Source organism: Typopeltis vanoorti, chromosome 19 (genome assembly GCF_054136105.1).
Source record: "Typopeltis vanoorti isolate ZY-2024b chromosome 19, IOZ_Tvanoo_1.0, whole genome shotgun sequence".
NCBI classification, from domain to species: Eukaryota; Metazoa; Arthropoda; class Arachnida; order Uropygi; family Thelyphonidae; genus Typopeltis; species Typopeltis vanoorti.
In genome coordinates, this window is record NC_143567.1 from 45377366 (window position 1) to 45399435 (window position 22070).

Consider the following 22070-nt stretch of genomic DNA (forward strand, 5'->3'; position numbering starts at 1 on the left):
TCATTATACCATAAATTAAAGATGCCAAGAAACTATATTCTTGGTTTAATCCTTTATCTAAGTGTAAACAAACAAAGTTTGCACATGAACTATTTTCAGGACTGAATTAAAATACTCTGGATTAGAGATAGTTGTTAGAAGTTTTTCCAACAACTATCTCTAATCCAGAGTATTTTAATAATAATGTGTGACACCTTTTGGCTACTCATACACGAAAATATGACTTCTGCATTACTTCAACCTTGGTATCACCTCTGGCTCCCACTGATGAGACCTCAATAAAGGTTGAAACCAGTATGGGCAGTGGCCCTTCCTATATCATTATACATGTCTGTAAGGATATGTGTGTTGCATTATGGGATACTAAGGCCATTGATGCGAAGTCATTAGCCTCTATACATAAGTGGCCAGTCATGAAGTCACTTCACATGCAAACATTGTTTGCTTACACTTGGATAAAGGATTAAACCAAGAATATAATTTCTTGGCATCTTTAATTTACATTGTATCAATGTTCTATGTTTCATAATCTCTCGTGTGAGATTAGTATAAAAAAAAACAACTTATTTTTTCTACTGCATATTAATACTCAAACTTACCAGAGCATATTCTGTATATGAATGAGGAAGCCACCAGACACTTCTATACAAATTTAAGTACTGACTAGCCAAAGCTATAATCCCAAAGAAAAATGCCAAAAATTCAAAGAGTAGTTCACTGTCTGTTGGAATATCTGGTATTGGAACATGTTTAGGTACAACTACTTGTGGGGGTAACTGATTGTCATTGCAGGATCTAGAAAAAGAAAGCATTTTTGTATTTAAACTTAAATTCATCAGTTTAAAATAACTATTTTTTCCTAATTAATGTAATTACAATTTATAACTGCCTTTTTCTTTCAATATACTTCTGTAAATACTGAACAAAGTGATGAATCCGTAAAATCAGGAGATTATGAATTAATGAATCCATGAACAGCATAGATGTTGAAAGTTTTTTCCACTTGGTTATGCCAAGAATTTGTATTCTTGGTTTCATCCAAGTGTAAACAAACAAAGTTTGCATGTGAAGTGACTTCACGACTGGACTACTTGTATACAGATGCTAATGACTTCACATCGATTGCCTTAGCAGCCTAGTAGAGAAGTTGCTTCGCATGCAAACTTTGTTTGCTTACACATGGATAAAGGATGAAACCAAGAATATAAATTCTTGGCATCTTTAATTCATAGCATAACCAAGTGGAAAAAACTTTCAACATCTATCTCTAATCCAGAGTATTTTAGTAATAACGTGTGACACCTTCTGACTACTTGTATATGGAAATATGACTTCCACATTACTTCAACCTTGGTATCACTTCTGGATGTGACTCCTACTGATGAGATCTTAATAAAGGTCAAAACTGGTCTGGGTAGTGGCTCTTCCCATACCATTATACATGTCTGTAAGTATATGTGCATTGCATTATGGGATACTAAGGCAATTGATGTGAAGTCATTAGCCTCTACATACAAGTAGCCCAGTCATGAAGTCACTTCTTATGTAAACTTTGTTTGCTTATGCTTGGATAAAGGATGAATTCATTAATGCATCTTTAATTCATTGAGCAGCACAGGGTCCTTAAGGGCTAAATATTTCCATTTCTCTTTTTAAAGGACCTACTCAAATCTAAACCATATACTAGGGAAAAGGATGTGTAGCTGAATGACTGATATTTCATTTAATGTAGTTTGAATTTCTGAAAATGATTTTCATATGGCTCCAATATAGCTTTGATACCAATATATAACAGTAAAGCTTAGTAGAAATGGAACTGCTCACATATAACTAATCCTAATGATTCAAATATTTGAAATTATTGATTAATCAGTAATATTTTTGAAGGAAAAGATGATCACCATATTTGTAGATCTTTCAAATTAATACTACTGGCTTGTCATGTATACTAGTTTTTTTTTTTTTTTTAGTTCTTAGCCTTCATTTTTTTTTTGCCTTCTCGGTTTGTTTTATTGTATTATATTTTGCTATTTCATATTTCTATGTATATTTATTGCTTCTTTACTTTTCATGTTTTTTTTAAAATAATAAATTCTTTAACTCCGTATTCTCAATACCTTGGGAATATTTAAGAAACATCTCAGAGGCATTTGCACTCTGCCATCAGTGCAAGATGCCTGATGCAGTTTTGTCCATCATTTTCTAACTTAGAATTATGGATTCCGAGATCAAATTAATTTTTCAGTGGAGCTGTTTGTGAATATTCATAATTTATATATTTTGGCAATATTATGTTTTTATTAAATACTTTTAATTTTCTTGCTGATAAAATTAACTTGTGGGTTACATCATCCACAAGCCAAAGGCTGGCTGCCATTGCTTTACATTTCTAGTCAAGGAAAAATGCATATCCACAACATATATGATCATTGATATATCTAATCACTCCATATCCATCATGCATTATAAACCAATCATTCCCGTGACTGACTTGTTACTCTAAATAAACTATCAGTCAATTATCAAGTGATCAGTCAAAAGAGATGAATGGTTTGTAACGGGTATAAGATAAATTATTTACTATACATGCAGAAATCATCATAACTCACTTTCCAGCATGCTTGCAAAAAGTGAACTGTGGTGTTTCCTGTGAGAGAAACATGCTATTCACTACTGCAAATTACTTGAGTATATATTACAAATATTTATAGTTATTCAACAATACCAAAAATGTTGCAGGGTATGTGTCACTAAACAAACAAAATGGTGACTCAGCACTTTTCTCATTGGCTCTAAGCATTTTTAAAATAGGTGAAGTACTTATACAGTTGATCCATCTGTTCTTATGGGGTTTTTCTTTGGGTTGATCACCCATCCATATAACATATGGTGCAGTTGATCTACAGGACTGCACTTCCGTTCAAAGCATATAACTTATCATCTGCCACCATACTGGAGGCCTGAAGTGCTTAGTTAAGTTTCATGTGAAGTTTCTAGAACAGAGTTTTCAGATTACTTAACCTTTATCCCCCCCATGGTTGTGAATAATAGGTTTACAATCTTTCAAGGGTAGATATGCATTAAAAATAAATAAATAAAATACACACATACACATATAAATAAAGAAAATAATATGCACATACTTATATAAGTACAGAAAATAATAACAAGAACAGAAATTACTACAAATCTGTTGGTATCATGTTTTTGGCTTCACACAAATGTTTCAAGGCTTCAAGATTAAATAACCATGACCTGTCTATTTTTCTACAATGGTTAAATCTAGGAATTAATTTAGTGTTCAGCTTCCCATATAATAATGAACTGCTCAACTGTTTTGGAGTTTTGTTATAAAACTATTTAATTTATTACAATTACACAAATTCAGTGCAAAAAAATTATTGTTTAAAGGGTTAGGTCCTCTAAAAATTCTAAAAGAGGGCTCATCTACTTCTCGAAGATGAGAGACAGAGAAAGTAGATTTTAAACAGGTCCCACTGTTAACTAATTGTTGCTTTGCATACTGTGACAAACTGTTTTTGTGCTCTGAACATGGTGGGTATAATGAGAATGAAATATCAGCAAATAAGTTAAATAAATATTAATTATTTTCTTATTATTCTTGTGAAATAAAAACTGTTAAATAAACTAATGAACTGCCAACCCATAAACATTTTTACCCATTTGAGACACATAGAAAGGGAGTGAAATATCAGTTATGTCACTGAGATGAACAAAGTGACACTTGAGCCAATTATATATTAGAAGTTTATCTTTCACTTGGTTAGACTATAATAAATTTAGTTCAGGCACAACATACACTTGGATAAAGGATTGAACTAAATTTATTAGAGCCAATTATATACTATTAACCATGCTACTGGCCAAGACGTCAAGGTTATCATGGATGCGAAGTGCATATTAAAATTGTAATACCATTGATATTACATTGAAATATATAATGGATATGAAGTCTATGAGGATGCATATTTGATCCATAATGGCCAGTAAGGTGGTTAAATGGATAGTAGACTGCATTATGTGTATGGATGCTGGATTGGGTAGTGTATTATTGGTCAAGAGAAGGCAATGTGGATGGCAGATTGTGTAGGGACAGTGGATTATATAGTGCACTGCCCTCCTGAGGTGAGTCCTCAGACTCCATGTTATGTGATAATAATATACTACTGCAAAATACATCTAAAAATGGGTGGTTTCTGAGTCCCTATATATCCTAGAAAGCACAACAATTTTAGCCACATTTGCAAATAGCAATTATTTATTATTATTATTTGATCTTCATGGAGTCAAAGGACTCACTTCAGAAGGTCTATATTCTCTCTCTCTCATGCCAAAAGATCATTGGCTCGTGCCTTGAACCCATTCAGTTTCCACACTTTCAGGCAATGCATTCCAAGCAAAGAACCTGCTTCTCACTCTCCTGCATATTAAAATTGTAATACCATTGATATTACATTGAAATATATAATGGATATGAAGTCTATGAGGATGCATATTTGATCCATAATGGCCAGTAAGGTGGTTAAATGGATAGTAGACTGCATTATGTGTATGGATGCTGGATTGGGTAGTGTATTATTGGTCAAGAGAAGGCAATGTGGATGGCAGATTGTGTAGGGACAGTGGATTATATAGTGCACTGCCCTCCTGAGGTGAGTCCTCAGACTCCATGTTATGTGATAATAATATACTACTGCAAAATACATCTAAAAATGGGTGGTTTCTGAGTCCCTATATATCCTAGAAAGCACAACAATTTTAGCCACATTTGCAAATAGCAATTATTTATTATTATTATTTGATCTTCATGGAGTCAAAGGACTCACTTCAGAAGGTCTATACTCTCTCTCTCTCATGCCAAAAGATCATTGGCTCGTGCCTTGAACCCATTCAGTTTCCACACTTTCAGGCAATGCATTCCAAGCAAAGAACCTGCTTCTCACTCTCCTGCTCACATCCTCCTTATATAGTTTCCATGGATGGACTCTGGTTCTACCCTTGTTGCCTTCTACTCTATGAAATATCTTCTCCACATTAATCTTGTAATAATCCCTCACCAACTTATCCCCTCTTCTTTTATTCACAAAAGTCTGTAAGTTGCATTCCTATTTTGCCTGTATCTTGCCTCGTATTCCGATGCCATAGACTTTACACTAAGTAATCCTTCTCCAATACATCTCTCCCCCGAAAACCAGGCAACCAAATCTGTGCTCAGTAGTCCATATAAGCTGATCAAAGCCTTATACAGGGGAATCATAACTTCTTTATTATTATTATATGACAACTCTGAGGAGTCCAAAGACTTATTGAGGGATGGCATCTACTTTACAACTCTTTATCCACCCCTATTCACAATCCACTAACTACAATGAACCCCAACCCCATCTACACCAATGCCATCTACTGTCCACCGCCACCACTAGTATTTTCATAGACAATCACAAACATCCAAGCCCATGGTGGGATTCGAACCCGCATCCTTTTGGCTGGAGAGCAGATACACTAACCACTTGTCCAACCAGGCCAGTGGTTACCAACTTTTGCCTTGGCATGTCAATGTCCTCATTATTGCCATAATCCATTGTGATGTTATTACAGTTTTAGCAATGTAATCTAAAATTCAAGGCTCTGTCCACCATCACTCACATATCTCTCATTTCCTCCACCTCCTTCAAAATTTCTCCATTAACTGTATACTCTGCATTCCAACCTTGCCTGCCAAATTTATTTATTTTCCTCATATCCATCTGCCATTCTGCATAAACTGGTTTTGATTACACTTAATATTTAATAATGAGGTGATATTGTGTACCAATTTAAATTTTGTTAAAATCAGTTAACAATAACTATCATTTTAATATTTGTAAAAGTGCCTGTAATGTTATGTCCATTTCCTAACTTTATGTGAGTTTTTGTATTGATGTGATCCTCTTAAACGTCAGTATTCTTATGAGGACTTAAAAGAGGATTTATCAATTACTGAAATTACTCATTTGAATTATGCATAGAGTCTAGACAGAATAATTTATTTAATTATATATACATATATGTATTATTAAAGTACTTCAATGCTGTGCTGTTTATGAACTAATCTATGGACCACTAACTAATCAATACTTATATCGGAAAAGAAATACATATATCTTTATGTCAAATACTATTAATCTCTACTATCAGTTATACAAATACAGGGTACTGCACTGTTGTAGATCTATGATACATACATACATACAGTTCGGAAATTTCTTGCTATAAAATGAAAAAAAAAAAAAAGAATTAATCTTAATTCAAAGAATGTACTTTAGCTGATTCCCTATTTACTCTTTCTTTTTAAAATGATTACTAAATTCCCTTTACTGTATTTTACTAATTACATGTGTTTGGCCTTTCTCGATTATGAGTTTTGTAAACATCACTTACTGATACCGTTTTAATAGCAAGCTGTCAGCATTCATTTACAATTCAGTTATAAGAATGACGGTCTCAAATTAACAAAAATGCCTATAATTTAAAATCTTTATGCGTACCTGTCATCAATATTTGATGCAGATTTCGCGATACTGCCAGATTTCGTCGCACTCCGTCGTCCACCGGCCATTTTACTTCCGGCGCTTTCAAGAAAAGCATGTAGTAATTCAAATAGCGTTCCGTCTGCTATATCCCGGATCATCCGGAGTGTCGCCACTAATAATTCTTATTTGTGATAAAGTACAGTTTGGTCGAAGAGAGATGAATCTGCCACCGATTGTGTAGAATGTACTTCCTGATACAATAAACGACTGCATTTAAAGAGCAGTTCAATATGGTGTGGTTAATAAACAACGAAAAACCTATATATCAGTTTTAAACGTTAAGACTAACGCTACTACATAATTTAATTGATCTTGCTAATTTAATGATAAACAACCCCGAAGTTATTTCTAACATTGCCAATCCAAAGTTTTGTTTTGTCTTCATGACAATTTTTTTTTTTTTTTTTTACGGACGAAGGTTTTTCTCTCATGCACTGTAGAACCCACGCTATTTTTCGAACAATATTAGGGTTGGGACCACTAGATGGCGATACTTATTTGTGCTGTCTCTTCACCCTCTTCTCAATTATTGTCCGACCACAGATCCGAGACCCCCAGCTGGCAATTTGCCAAGAAGAATCAATTCATGTTGAAGGAGAGAAAGAAATGAGGCAATGTACGAATTTGATACCAACACGCGAGATCACGTACATAAACGTAAAAGTTTCCAACTGTTATACAAGCAGAATAGTTACCACTTTGAAACTTCAATGTTCATAAAAGAAAAGTTAATTTTCCGACGTGTAATAATAAATAACTCATCCCACAAGACGGATTGATTAGCCTATTATCCGAATGGATTCTCCTTCTGACATGTGCAGAAGCGTCGAAGGGTCTCGCATCTGTGGGCGTACAGTACCCTCCCCCCCAACAGCAGCCAACTATCAAATGGCTACCAGGGAGGAGTGAACTTCCCCCTCTCAGTCTCAGTCTCAAAGATATGGACAGGGATAAACGGTTTTGTCTACTCTCCATGAGGAAATAAAAACCCGTTAGTATGTTTATTTTACTTTTTGACATATCCACCTATTGCTGCATAATGTTACATTTATCCCATATGCCTGCAGCGTTCTAAACAACTTTTCCCTGAGCACCTTGTACTTACTTTTTCCAGGTCTATAGAACTTAAGTACACATTTTATTTAATTTAAAGTTTAATTTATGTGAGTTTTGGATTGGACCAAGTTTTTTCAAACGAATGGAAAGTTGGGAACATTGTTCTGCTTCATAAAGAAAGTGATAAAACTGACTTCGAATTATACACATACTGGCCACTGAATTAGAAACCTTTATGCCGATATACGTAACCGTCACTTGCGCAGCATATGTGCAAAATAATTGGTCATGTGGGTACCCACGTGTTCTAGGCAACTATTTAAGAATGCTATTGGTCAGTAATCGTCAACAATGTTGATCACAATGGGAAAAACAAAGGATCTCTTGGAGTTTGATAAAGGATTTTGAAAATAGCAGAGCTGACTGGTTTCTCAAAAGGTAAGATATCCCAGGTGTTTAATCAGTAGAAAATTAACCCGCTTAACTTATCTAAGAGGTGTAATTGTGGTCCTACGACAGTTTGTCAGGAACAAGATTGTCGTCGTCTGAGAACACTTGTGCGGAAAAACAGAACTGCCTGTGCGCAGCAGGTGACTCAAGCATTTAATGAAGGCTGTTCCTGATGCACATCTCATTGAACTATGCTCAGGGAATTCAAGAGGATCGGTATTGACAGTTGCATGCCTACGAAACCCACTGATTCTATGTAAACCAGAAAGTTTGTCTAGTGGTGTTAGGAACAGTGTAACTGGACACTGAAAAAAGTGATGTGGTTCGATAAGTCACGGTACACGTTTCTGACAGTTTGGAGGGAGCCCCATGAAGCCATGAATCCAGCTTGTAAACACAACTCAAGGTTTTAGAGGTGGTATCATGGTGTCGTGCATGTTCTGTTGGTATGGAACAGGTTCCCTGATATTGCTGGAAAGTCAGGTGACCTCCAAGAAATATCTGAACATTGTTGCAAATCAAGTCCATCCTGCAATGTTGCTTCTTATCTAGCAGGTAACAGTCGTTTCATGGAAGACAATACTACTGTCCATCGCAAAAGAATTGCTCAGAAATAGTCCAGTGAACTTGACAGCGATTTTCACCATTTTCCTGGACCACCACAAGGCCCGGATCTGAACCCCATGGAGAATGAATGTATGGGACATATTAGAAAAACAGATCAGGGAGCAAAGTTCTCTTCTGTCAAATCTAAGCCAGTTAAAGGACTATCTGGTGAACTCTTGGTGTAGACGTAGACGCAATTCAACACCTTGTGGAATTTATGTCAAATGCATATGTGCTATAATTCGGACCAAAGGAGGTTCAACGCGGTATTAAATAAAAGTTTCTAATTCAGTGGACCGTATGTATATGAGTATGAGAAAGGAATTGGCAGGAGTCTCTTGGAGAATGTCATATCAGAGCACTCTTCAGTATAACATAAAGCATTATTAGGGAGATGTTGGTGCATCACCTCAAATGCGAGAATAGTATTTTAAGGGCTAGCAGCTTTTGAAATTGATATAATGTTATACGAGATATATATACATGGGCGATAAAGAATGTTGTCTTAAACGAAAGAGGAGGTCAGTTGAACTTTTTGGAGGCTAAGGAGAATATGGAAGTGATGCATGCTAAGATAAGGCTACGTCAATCTTACAGGAGAAATCTGGTCTAGACCGGATATCTAAATTTTATCAAAAGTAAATGGAGTAAAGTGAAACCTTTCTTACGAGAAATAAGACAAGACTGTGTTTTCGTAGTTGAAGTTTTATATTCTAGGTTCGTAGTTAAAGTACTTAGTTCTAGATTATCTTTGCATCACTGGAAATGGCAAGCAGATTAGTGTTTAAGTCGATGGTGACTGAAGATCTCGAATCTTAAATCATTTGTGCACTGTAAGGTTTGTCAAACAAAGAAGAGACCTCATCACATGATTTGAGAGCAGTGAGAAAAGGTAATTAATATGTAGAAGGAAGAATGTAGTCGAAAGCGCAGATATCCAGAGCCGTATTCATGGGTGTGCGAAATGTGCGGTGGCAAGGGGCCCTGTGACTCTTGGTAAAATAAACACCGAATTTTTCATGAAAACACATTAAAATTATTCTGATAACAGCGCGTCGTTCTTTCTTTGGCACTGCACCGTATGGCCGGAGCCAGACCGGCGGTCTGGCTCTATTGTTCGATGAAATAACATTAGGATAAATAGTAATTGGTATAGGGAATAAATTTTAAGATCGTAGCGCTAAAGCGGTAGTATTTGAAACTACTCTAAAATATATAACAATATCGTACACATAGTGTTAAACAGGGAAAAGTGATTTTAAAACAGGTGTTTTTAATAATTTTAAGGAGTTTTTGGATTTTAGTTTATGATTTTATGAACAAGTATATACACGTACTGTCATGGCAATTTTTTTATGTGACATTACTTGCAAATTCTTAAAAAATATATTTTGTAAACTGGTTTTAGGTTATCCACATCAGAATTTTTCTTCAATAGCATTTTTCAATCTATGTTAGATTTATTTATTTTCTAATATTATCTATTTTAGATATATTTTATTTATCAGGTAAGTAATTTTGTTTAATAACTTATTTTATAATTAAATCTATCGTATTTAATTCTAGAGTATGACTAGTCGTGAGAGAGATTCTTATGGAAGAAAATACCCAAGTGGGCATGAAAAACGAAAGAGAAAACAAGAAAAAGAAGCGGCTGAGGAACTTCAAAGAAATTCACTGTTTAAATTTATGAAGTTGAACTCATATATTTGTTTCAGATATATCAGTTGATAACGAGAGTTCTGAAATAACTACAAACAGTTTTCTTTGGCATCAACATTAATTAATAATGGGAGTTCTGAAATACTCAAAGGAAGCGGAGAACACGACGCGTTTGGTCAAACAATGAGTATTGAAGATTCTAAAACTGAGACACCAGAGGAAGGTGAACTATTTACTATTGATGATCCAGCAACATGGCTTAAAATTTTGAACAATGCAACACTAACCCAAATTGTACAACGTGGTCCACCGCCTCCTCCGACTGAAAATGATTTTCCAAAAGATGACAACAAGAGGTGTTTTTCCACAGCTCACTATGTTAGGACAATTGCAAATGGAGAGAAGCAAAACAGAAGATGGCTTGTATATTCAAAGTCTTCCAACTCTATTTTTTGTTTTTGTTGCAAATCATTTTCTCCAGGTGATAATTTTTTATCTAATAATGGCTTTTCTGACTGGCGACATGTAATTGAAAGATTAAAGTCGCACGAACGAAATCCAGTGCACATGAAATGCATGTATTCATGGACACAAATGGAATGGAATTTAAAAAATCACAATACAATTGATCAGGCAAATCAAAATGTCATAAAATTTGAAGCAGAACGGTTAAGAAATGTTTTAAGACGAATAGTAGCAGCAATTCTTTATTTATCCGAACATAATTTAGCTTTTAGAGGTAATTTTGATACTTTGTACACAGCCCATAATGGTAATTTTTTAGGAATCATAGAATTAATTGTAGAATTTGATCCACTTCTAAAATATCATTTAATACGATGTTCGGGAAAAAAAATTATAGGTAGGAAACAAAATTCGTATCTATCACCCATTGTGCAAAATGAATTAATTGTTGATATGGGAACCAAAATTCAACAAAATATTGTAAATATGATACGACAGGCAAAGTACTATTCAATAATTCTCGATTGTACTCCTGATGGTAGTCATCAGGAGCAAATTTCATTAATTTTTAGATTTTTAGATATATTTGAAGCAGATATTGAAATTCGTGAACACTTTTTGACGTTTTTAACAATTAATGACACTACTGGTAAAGGTATATATGAAAATATAAAACACTTTTGAATAAATTAAATCTTAAATTGTCAGATTGTAGAGGGAAAGGGTATGATAACGAAGCGAATATGAAAGGAGTATGAGTCCGTGCCTACATTTTAAATGAAAACGAAAAGGCATTTTCACTCCTTGCACCTGTCATAATTTAAATTTGATTTTATTATTATTATTATTACCCCAAGACCTGATGGAGTCAAAGACTCATCTGGGAGTCACATATTTTAGGGGATGTCGCAAAATCATCAATTATAGCAATAAATTTTTTTAATGTTATACAAAAAATATATACGTTATTTGCTGCCTCAACTTCACGTTGGGACATATTAAATATTAAAGAAATTTGTTAAACAATTAACTCCAAAACCGTTATGTGATACAAGATGGGAATGTAGAATAGAATCAGTTAGATGTACGTTTTCAAATTCCAAATTTTTAAATGCACTAAAAGATTTATCTAAAACTGCATCAGGTAATATTATCAAAGTAGAAGTGGTTTCAATATATGAACAAATAGATTCATTTCAGTTTATACTAAAGTTAATTTAGTCAAAAGTTAATTTAGTAAGTAATAATACTATCAAAGTAGAAGTGGTTTCAATATATGAACAAATAGATTCATTTCAGTTTATACTAAAGTGTTAATTTAGTCAAAAGTTAATTTAGTAAGTAAAGTATTACAAAATGCAAAAATTCCCATAGACGTAGCAACTAAGCATATTAAAGAATTAGTGGAGTACTTTGAATAGCAGAGAATATCAGGATTTGATAGCTGTTTTGAGATTGCTAAAGAACTGTCAAATCTATTAGATATAGAAATGAAATTTAAAGAAAGTCGAGTACGTCGAAGAAAAGTATTTTTTGATTATGAAACGCCTGATGAATCACACATAGATGATAAGAAAGATAATTTTCTTTTTTGTAATTTTAGATACTGCTCTACAATCTGTCAAAAAAAGATTTGAATTGTATGAAATTCACGAAAAATCATTTGGATTTCTTTACGATATGAAATTAATAAGAAAAATGACAGAAAATGAATTAAAATTTTGCTGCAAACAGCTGTATCAAAAATTAAATACAGATATTGATGAATCTGAATTTTACAATGAATTAATTATTTTTAGAAATATTGTTCCAGAAGATGCACCCATTAATATTTTAAAATTCATAATTGCAAATAATTTGTCGGATATTCATCCAAATATTACTACGACATTTAAAATATTATTGACCAGTCCAGTTACGGTCGCATCAGCAGAAAGGTCATTTTCCAAATTAAAATTAATAAAAACCTATTTGCGATCTTCTATGTCTCAAGAACGTTTGTCCTGGCAATAATATCTATAGCGCATAAAATTGCAAAAAACAAACAAACAAACAAACAATTGAATTTTGATAGCGTTATAAATGATTTTATTGATAAGCGCATTAGATTAAATAAAATTTAATATATTAAGATTTCGTTTAAATCTTATAAGTTGTTATACATATAGTAAAAATGGATATTTTTTTCATATTTTTATATTATTATTTATATTATTAAATAAATTATTGTTCTGGCGTATTTATATGATAATGTGTACTTAATAATAAAATAATATATCATGTACATACAAACGCATTTATTTTTTAACTAATTTTTTCCCTTTACTTAAATTGATGCTAAAGAGCATACATATATGTTTATTTATGAGCATAAATATTTTTCATATTTGATTTTATTAATTAACAAGATATTCTTCCATTTAAAATTTCCATAAATGTTACTAACTTTCAGGGCCCCCGCTTTTCCATTTCGCACAGGGCCCCGCAAAATGTAGAAACGGCCCTGCAGATATCTCCATGGTACTCGAAGTGAAATCCAATCAAAAGTAATTAACCATCATTACGTGCAGTGACCGAGCAAGTAGGAATCTAACAACTCAACAGCAGTGGTAGAAAAGACAATAAAATGGCATACATTTATTAACAGATAACTGCGTAGTATTCCTTCTTAATAAGTAACACGTAGACACAGTTGAAAATATTTAATTCTGATGGATTAATTACAAATATTTCGATTTTCATATCATGGATCATCGTCAGTGTATGGAGAATGTAATCTATTCTTATAGAAAAAAACAATAAAATAGCATAAATTTATTAACAGATAATAATGTTCGAAGGAATTTAAGGTAGGTAAGCTCTACTGTGAGTAATAATAACTACTCGTAATTAATTAGTGGACATTTAGGTAGTGAAGAAGTTGGCTGTTTGTTGATGATCACTAACAAGTAGTGATTATGATGTGTGAGAGAGAAAGGCGGAGGCATGAAAGCGCAGAAATTCGGCCCAATGTCCTTAACCACGGATCAAAAAATTTGACTGTCATTTGAACAGGAGGCAATCTGCATGCATTTGGTCCTTTCAAAGTCTGATTTAGATGTGATGATATCTTTGATAGATGTTACATGCTACTGTATATTTTGACATGAATTACCTAAGATATATCTCATTTATTTTTTGGAGAGTTTTTGCACTCTTTTTGGAAAACCAAGGTACTTGAGTATGATTATAACTGTACATAGAATAGAATATATATATAATGAATAACACCCATAATTAATTAGGAAGTGCTGAAAATGAGAGACCAAACATGGGCATATTTATTCAGACATCCAGTAATCAAGCAAGGGTGTTGCATTGGGCGATGAATGAAAGAGTCATTTACCAATCTAGGAACATAGTTGACATTTCTTCCAAATAGGAGGGTATGCTTCGAAGTTTGCAATATTCATCTCATATACCAAATCTACTCACGTGACAGAATGGTGAGAGTGTGCTTGGGTGAGAGAGAGAGAGAGAGAGAGAGAGAGAGAGAGACTATATATTGCATGCCACCAGCCTATCACAGGCTCTGAAAACTGAAGGAATTGGAAGCTGAGAATGCGAAGTATTTAGAATATTACGCAAGCTGGATGTTATACGAAAAAAGCTGCATTATACTTGGTTGTTTAACAAAATTCTTGCAATAGAGTTCCTGATGGGAAGAATGAGAAAAAATAATGCCGCTGCTTTGAGGAGAAGATCCAACTCCGAGGAAACTCTTCATCCATATGATTTTGATTATTATAACGAAAGTCTTGGTTAAAAACTGAATTGATCAGAATATGAAGATTTACAGAGAACAGTATGATTTGTTAAAAAGTCACTCAACCAGATCATTATATTATCTCGATGATGGACTATTATAATACCATAGATCTGGTTATATTTAATAATAGGATGAAAACTATATTGATGGAGGTGATGCATATGTAATTTTTATAGATTTTGCAAAGTGTGAACATCCACCTTATGGATAAAGCTTTAATAAGTTGGGTACAAAGATGAGTGAATGTCAGAGGCCAGTTAATTGTATGAGAGAACGCCAGCTCTGAAGAGAAGGATGACAAAGGCAGCGTTATGGGGCATCGAACAGGAATCCGACCTGGATTTCTGCTATTTTACATATAAATGTTCATCAATGCCGCGTTTTGAAGAAATAATCTCTAACTAGAAATTAAGAACTAAGAACTAATTCTTCAGCTGGGGGGGGGGAATATTATTGTATTTTTCTAGGTGTCAAAATATCTAATTATGATGATGGCCACAGCATTATGCTTTGAGAAACACTAAGGTGTAACATATAAACAGATTTTTGCAAATGGCGCTAAAGAGGACAGCGTACTAGCAGAGAACAACAATATTATGTTGTTGCAAGAGGATGATTTGAAAATTCACTGGAGTGGTAGCCAGATAATAGGAATTAAAAGTAGTTTACTGTTTCTAAATGTAAGCTTACTTATGCACTTTTTCTAGAAAAGACTGAATAAGGTGCATTATATTGGTGGCATTGGGTCTGGGAAGTAAATAAGACTATTATAGAAGACGCGACCACTGAGAATTGAAGCATTGCAGTAGCGCGATTTTGTGGATGATTTGAATAAGCTTGAAAATGGGTATGAAATGTAAGCTTTGAACTTTGAGATCCACCAATGGGATGTTGCTTACTGTATTTATGGAGCTACACCCTGAGGAAGAGGAGGTATCGGATCTTAGTGTGAAGTGGACAGAAAGTTGAAATTCAAGGGACGTCTCGCAAAGTGTTGAAAACAATTCAGAGAACCAGAGGACTGCAGTAATACCGAGAAGGACAATTGGTGAATTTCCAGGAGAAGATTCAATGAATGTCCTTCTGGACTAACTACTATGATCAATCCTGGTTACCAGGATATGGAGAGGTTGAAGGTATTTTAGACAGGATTAGCAAATGCCATAGAATGCTAGTTATGAGGATGGACTAAAGCATGCCTTCTGTAGAATTTGGTAAATAGAAGAGGAATGGATTTTTTAAAATATTTTTTTTACGTGAATCCCACGTACAAAAGGTAAGATTGTAATCTTATCATAGATTGCTACCACCCTAGGTGGGCTAAGGGTTAGATAATCCACAAACTCTGCTCTAGAGACTAAACACGGAACATTTTTCAAGCCATTTCAAGTCTCCAATAAGTAAGGTGGCAGTTTTCTGCTGGGTAATGACATTCATAAACATTACCTGGAATAGGATTTAAATTCACAGCCTATCGGATGGAGAGAAGTTGCGATCCTTCTCGGCCAATCAACTGCTAGATATGACTGAAACAATTAAAAATATTGAGAAATATTTACCAAATGGACATAGAAAAGATTTTAGAATTTTAAAACATCAAGAATGAACAAGTCCGCGCGGTTATCCCAGTGGCTGTGCGCTTCACAACCATATGGCTGGGGAAGGAGTGTTCTAGGTTCGATTCCCGTTTGAGCCTCACCCATAGCCAAGTTAGCCGGTCTTGGGCTTGACAATAGGGTTTTTTTCCCCCAGTTTATCCTTGGGTTTTTCATCTCGCAAAGCAGGCAAACTGGCTTTGAGAACTCAACACTACAGGACATATGATACGCCGGGCATAGGGCTGACCACCTTATCCTGTGAACGGCTTGAGGTCCGATGATTAATAAACTCTCGACACCGCAAGGTAAAAGAGGGTAAAAAGAAGATGTGAAGAATGGACAAGGTCTAGTTACCAGAAACATATGATAGATTTGCTAAATCAGTGTGATGATTCTGGATGTCTAGAGGGCCTTGCTGACTAGAGGAATTGTTTTTATGCTCCTCCCTCCCCCAGCTGGCTACTGAGTTGGTTGATCTTTTGCACAAGCATCATTAGAGAGTGCTTTTTAATAATAACTAATGAATCAATATTGCAATATTTCCTCAGTTATACCATTGCGTTCTTTTACTTATAACATCACGTGGCTCTTACTTTTTCAAATCAATCCATTGTTCGCGTTCTACATTGTAATTAACTGTAGTCGGCACTGATGATGGCCTGCAATATTCAGCATGAAATATATGGCCTTAAATGAATAGTATTATTTATCCCTTTTTTTTTTTTTGGTTAATCATCATTGTTAATATTATAATAATATATGTTGTAAATACATAATATATAAGCAATATTTAATCATGATTAGCGCAGAAGTCGTAAACAGTAGAATTTTACCGAAGTTTCATTGATACACAAGAATACAACATAGAACTTATTCTTTATGTTCTTGTATACAGATATGAACATATGTATATAATGTAAATAGTAAGGAATGAAGAGTAAAGTGTCAGTGATTTTTTAAAAAGTACATACAGCTTCATGGAGTCCGTGGACTCATTGCGGGAGGCCTATTTAAAAACATTAATCAACAATTATCAATACCTGTACAATATCTGTCATTTGCCTTGAATCATTCACCGACAAAGCACACGCAACTGAATCTGGCAATCCATTCTACTCATTCAGCACTCTCCAAGCAAAAAATCTAGTCTCTTCTTACTAAATTTTCATGGATGATCTCTTGTTTTCCTTACATTATTCATCTATTGAAATATTTCATCCACAACAATCCTGTAACCCCCTTAAACTTAAACTTAAATGTCTCCATCATATCTCCCCTTATCCGCCGATCAACCATCTTTTGTAATTCACAAATCTTCAACCTCTTTTCATATTGAGCATCTCTCTCTCTCTCTCTCTCTCTCTCTCTCACACACACACACACACACACACACACAGATTCCTATACAAACGCATCATTTTAATGAATGTTTAAAGCACCAGATGGCGTACGGTGCGCTTCAGTTAACAAAATTGACCACCATGGTCTAAAAACTCACCACACTGCCTTTATGTGTAAACGATACGTTATGCAAATTCGGAAAGGGATGCTCGTTATATCAAGAACGGTCTGGCGATCTTTGATACCGCTCTCAAAAGACGTAATGAAGTCATTATTCTACTTCATCATTCGTGACGGCAATCGTTTTTAGCCGCAAGTACTATCATTCTCAGAATAATAGAAATAACGATGCCTGTCCAGTATATACAAAGGACGACTACGAAATGCCTTTTGTCGATATCTACTAAGTGGAGTCGTAAATTGGAATGAATTCCGCTGGTAACATTATCCTATATGAAAGAAAAGTTTCTTTATAACAACGACAAAACAGAATTCTAACCATGGGTGGCTCATGAATGACTTCCCTTCCAAATGCTGATCAAGGCTGGCCGTACTCAGATAAGAAATGAAGACCGCACATGAAATTGTGCGTGCAAAAAAGTTTTGTACGTGAAATGAGAAAGATTCAGCTGTCAGCAAAACTAAAATGGTGGCCTTCACTTGAAAAGACTTTTCATTATTCTCAGAGTTCAACTGCTTATTATAAATAAAGCTTTTGGAAGATATTATTTTCGCCCTCCTTTTTCCTACCACCTTTTTTAGTTTTCGCTCAATAAAAATTTTTCTTCTATGGCTTTTGATATGAATAAGTTGATCAAACATTTTACACATACTGAGTTTATTTAAAATATTCAAAACTTATGAAGATTTGGTACATGTTTAGTTGAAGTCAGTTGAAAAAGCCTTCAGTTTTTTAAACAAAGTTAAGGCAAACACAGACGTTTGTAGATTTGTAATGTTTCTGGCCTTTCTATATCATCATAGAAATATAAAATGCGATTCAGGATCTTGTCTTTTCATTAGTACTGTATAAGAAACTCTCGGTAGAGTTTGCTTATCATCTTCTTCATCTTTCTCTTTACGATTTTTTCCCCTCAGCAATCTAATTCGAAACGTTCCATTTGTAAATTCTCAATTTCCTAATGTTCTGCATAGGAGTTTTCTAACCTAGAAGTGTACATCGACATCTCTACTAGAAGAAAATAATTTCTTTGTAGTCTTGAAAGAATGAACGCGGATGAAACAAATTAGAAACCCTCACGTTCAAAGGGGATTTGATGATTATGTAATGAATTTCTGAGACGCGAAGATCTTTTAAATGTTCTTCGCGTTCTAGACGGGATTTGAATCCAAAGCTTTCCAACTAAAGCGGATCTTCCTTACAGACTAAGGTAGTAACCAAGTGAGTTAGCCGGTTGAGTATGGAAGTGGAAGGATTTTCCTCTCGGAAAATGTGGTTTTTCTTTCCGCAAAACAGGCAAACTGGCCTGAAGAACACAAACATAGGATACTGGAAGAATAAGGACTAACCGCCCTATTCAGTCATAGCCGGTTTCGAAAATCTCTATGGTCTACGCATAAATGTAAAACAGGAAGGAATCAGCAGCATATAATCAATGAATAGAGGGATTGCGACTGAAAATGTAATTGTGTGACACTTTTCCTCAAAGGAAGTTGGCATCACACCCTAGTCCTAACTTTTTTAAAATCGGTTGTTAGTTAGTCTTCATTTTCGCTGAAAGATTAGTTCAACATCTATCTGGCAAGCATGAATGAAGATACCAAATGTAGCCATCTTGTGGTCCTAATCCTGAAATTATCGCCAGTAATAGTATGTGTTCTGCGGTCAATTATTTCTCTGGGATGTGAAATTCAAAACACGATTTTCTAAAAAAAAAAAAAAAAAAAAAAAAAAAATCGAACCTATTATTTCTTCTTCTGTCGATATCTTGTAGTATGAATGCTTCTATAAAGCCACCATTGTATAAATATCCCGATTCAGGATTTTAAAAATATTGCAACTCTAGCTTTGAAACTGTGACATTCTATGGCGGCGAGGTACGTGTGGTAAGGGATATTAAAATTCATAATATCAAGTGTCACAATGAAGACAAAATGTTTTCTTAGAAAGTATGCAGGACCTTGACATGTTTTAAAATATTAAAAGTCATTTATCTGAACCCGTTGAGCTAAAAAAAAATCGATTTCTTCCTTTGTTAAAGACTTCTATTTAATTGTATTACATGTAATATGCCAATTAAAGCTTTTTTATTTATTTATTTATTTATTTGGCTCTCACCCACGAAAGGTTGAAAGTTTATAACACAATCATCCAGTCGGTGAACTACGTTATTTATTTAATTATGTCAAAAAGAAATGAAGTGTGGGTGTGAAAAGTGGATGAAAAGAAACGTACGCTGGATAAAAATTTGGCGTTCGAACATAACCTATGGTTTTTTCTCTAGAGAAAAAACTTTAAAAATAATCCGTGGTCTTCTTTGACTAATCAAACAAAAACTCGTGCATGAAAACTGTGGTGGTAGGTTTAACGGTGCTAATTTGTGTAATGGATAAACAAACATTCGCTTTAAAAATGCTTAGTAGTCAGTATGTTAAAGATATCCACATACTATATGGAATACACTAGAAAAACAAGAGTAACGACTTTGGCAAGCATCGGCTATAAATACTTAATAGAGTTCAAGAAGAAGACAGCATCTCTCTCTCTCTCTCTCTCTCTCTCTCTGTGTGTGTGTGTGTGTGTGTGTGTGTGTATGTGTGTGTGTGTGTGAGAGAGAGAGAGTGGAAAGAATGGTGAATCAATGGCATCGAACGGAGATCATAGGGGGAGCAACATTTCTAGGAAATCTTTCTAGGACAGTCAGATGCCATATGATGTTTTTCTGGATATACAGAAAATGGGTGTGATAAACAGAAAACATCAAGCCATCGAGGGACATGTTGATGGAAATAGGTGATCGATGATGAGGAAAACATCAAGGATCATGAAGACAGGAAGAACCATAAAATATAATAATTATGATACACTTGCTATACACTTGACATTTTCATAGGCACTATTCTGTCGAACTGGCAATCATCATCATTCCTCCACTTTCCTTTCAGCCTGTAAAAACACAGCCAGTTGCTCATTACCATAATAGTTCAGCTTCAAACTTACCGAACCAACTTTTCCCCCCCTTCTCACTTTCATTCCATTTATTTCTGTTCTTTGGAACAGCCTTCCTCATACTGTTTTGCACAAGGGCAACTTAAACCTCTTCGAGAAACATATCAAAAGATTTCCTTTTTCTCCTTGAAGTACCCCATACATAGGGTATGGTGCTGTAGGTTTTGAATCTTCTCATTTGTGGGGTTGATATAAGAAAAAATGATCAAGTTACTGAGGAAGAATAAATATATATATATATATGAATTCTGCATGCAACGAATATTCCCCTGAATTGAGTAATTTAACAGCAATCGACTGTGAATGTACAACATGCCTATGCAACAAAAACAAGCTGCTAAAGTGAGCAGAAATATCAACAATAGACACCACAGGAATTGATGGAGTAATAATTCCAAGTTTCTGGTGTTTGATGTGGGCGGAAGAACACAAATATGGTGAAAAAAACACAATCCATTGACACACACAACTGTATTATATACGCCAATGGTTTCGAGTTGTTAATTTTGCCGAACTGTACTGTATATCTGTACATTTTTAATGCCCCGGGTCACATGACCAGAAATAGCTACAGAAAAATAATTCAACTCCCCGAATTCATTAAGCACCTTAATGGATTTGGGGTCCTAAGAGGATCTGAATTCCATTAGACATTTTGTGGGCAGTAGATTGCGCTCATGTAGATGATTGGTAGTAGAGGTTCGGTGTAATGGTGAAGACGGAGAGTTGTAGGTGTCTTCCCACGATGAGTCTATGGACTCCTTGGAGGTGTCACGAATAATAATAATAATAATAATAATAATAATAATTTTCCTCCATTAAGTGTTTCGATCCTGGTTTATGTTAAATAACCTTATACTATTTATACACTTTCTCTTTTTTTTTGGGGGGGGAGCATTTAAGTGAGAACGCCGCTAGCCTAATTAATGAGACATGATTAATATTTAAGGAACATAGAGTACTTTAAATATGTCCGTGTTAAATAAGAAAATTACATGCTTGTAAACGAGAGAGAAGCGTAATGGTTGAGTTTGTTTAGTCTTTAAAATTATCTTTTTTTTTTTTTTCCTTTTAAAGGACAGAGAAGGAAAAGCAAGTGTTGCTGTATGACACTTGCAGAAAAAAAAAAGGTAAAAAAAAAAGTTGTTGAAGATAAACAAATACGTCTCCTTCATTTGATACACTAGAACTATAAGAATGCAGAGCCAGACTAATACTTTTTTTTACTTGGAGATTTAAAAAAAAGTTGGAATAACCCTCAAGAATAGGTTGTAGAAGGTTACTTTAAAACTATTAGTAAG

General features: G+C 34.4%; 1 protein-coding gene across 1 annotated transcript in view; it reads right to left on the reverse strand.

Moving 5' to 3' along the window:
- Positions 1 to 6768, reverse strand: part of LOC150096056 (transmembrane protein 39A) — a 62586-nt gene extending 55818 nt beyond the window's left edge. The window contains exons 1-2 of the mRNA XM_090409167.1: positions 6549 to 6768; positions 600 to 795 (exon numbers count right to left, since the gene is read on the reverse strand). Of these exons, the coding sequence (XP_090265293.1) occupies positions 600 to 795; positions 6549 to 6691 (339 nt within the window). The 5' untranslated portion in view covers positions 6692 to 6768. The remainder of the gene's footprint in view (positions 1 to 599; positions 796 to 6548) is intronic.
- Between the last annotated feature and the right edge of the window lie 15302 nt (positions 6769 to 22070).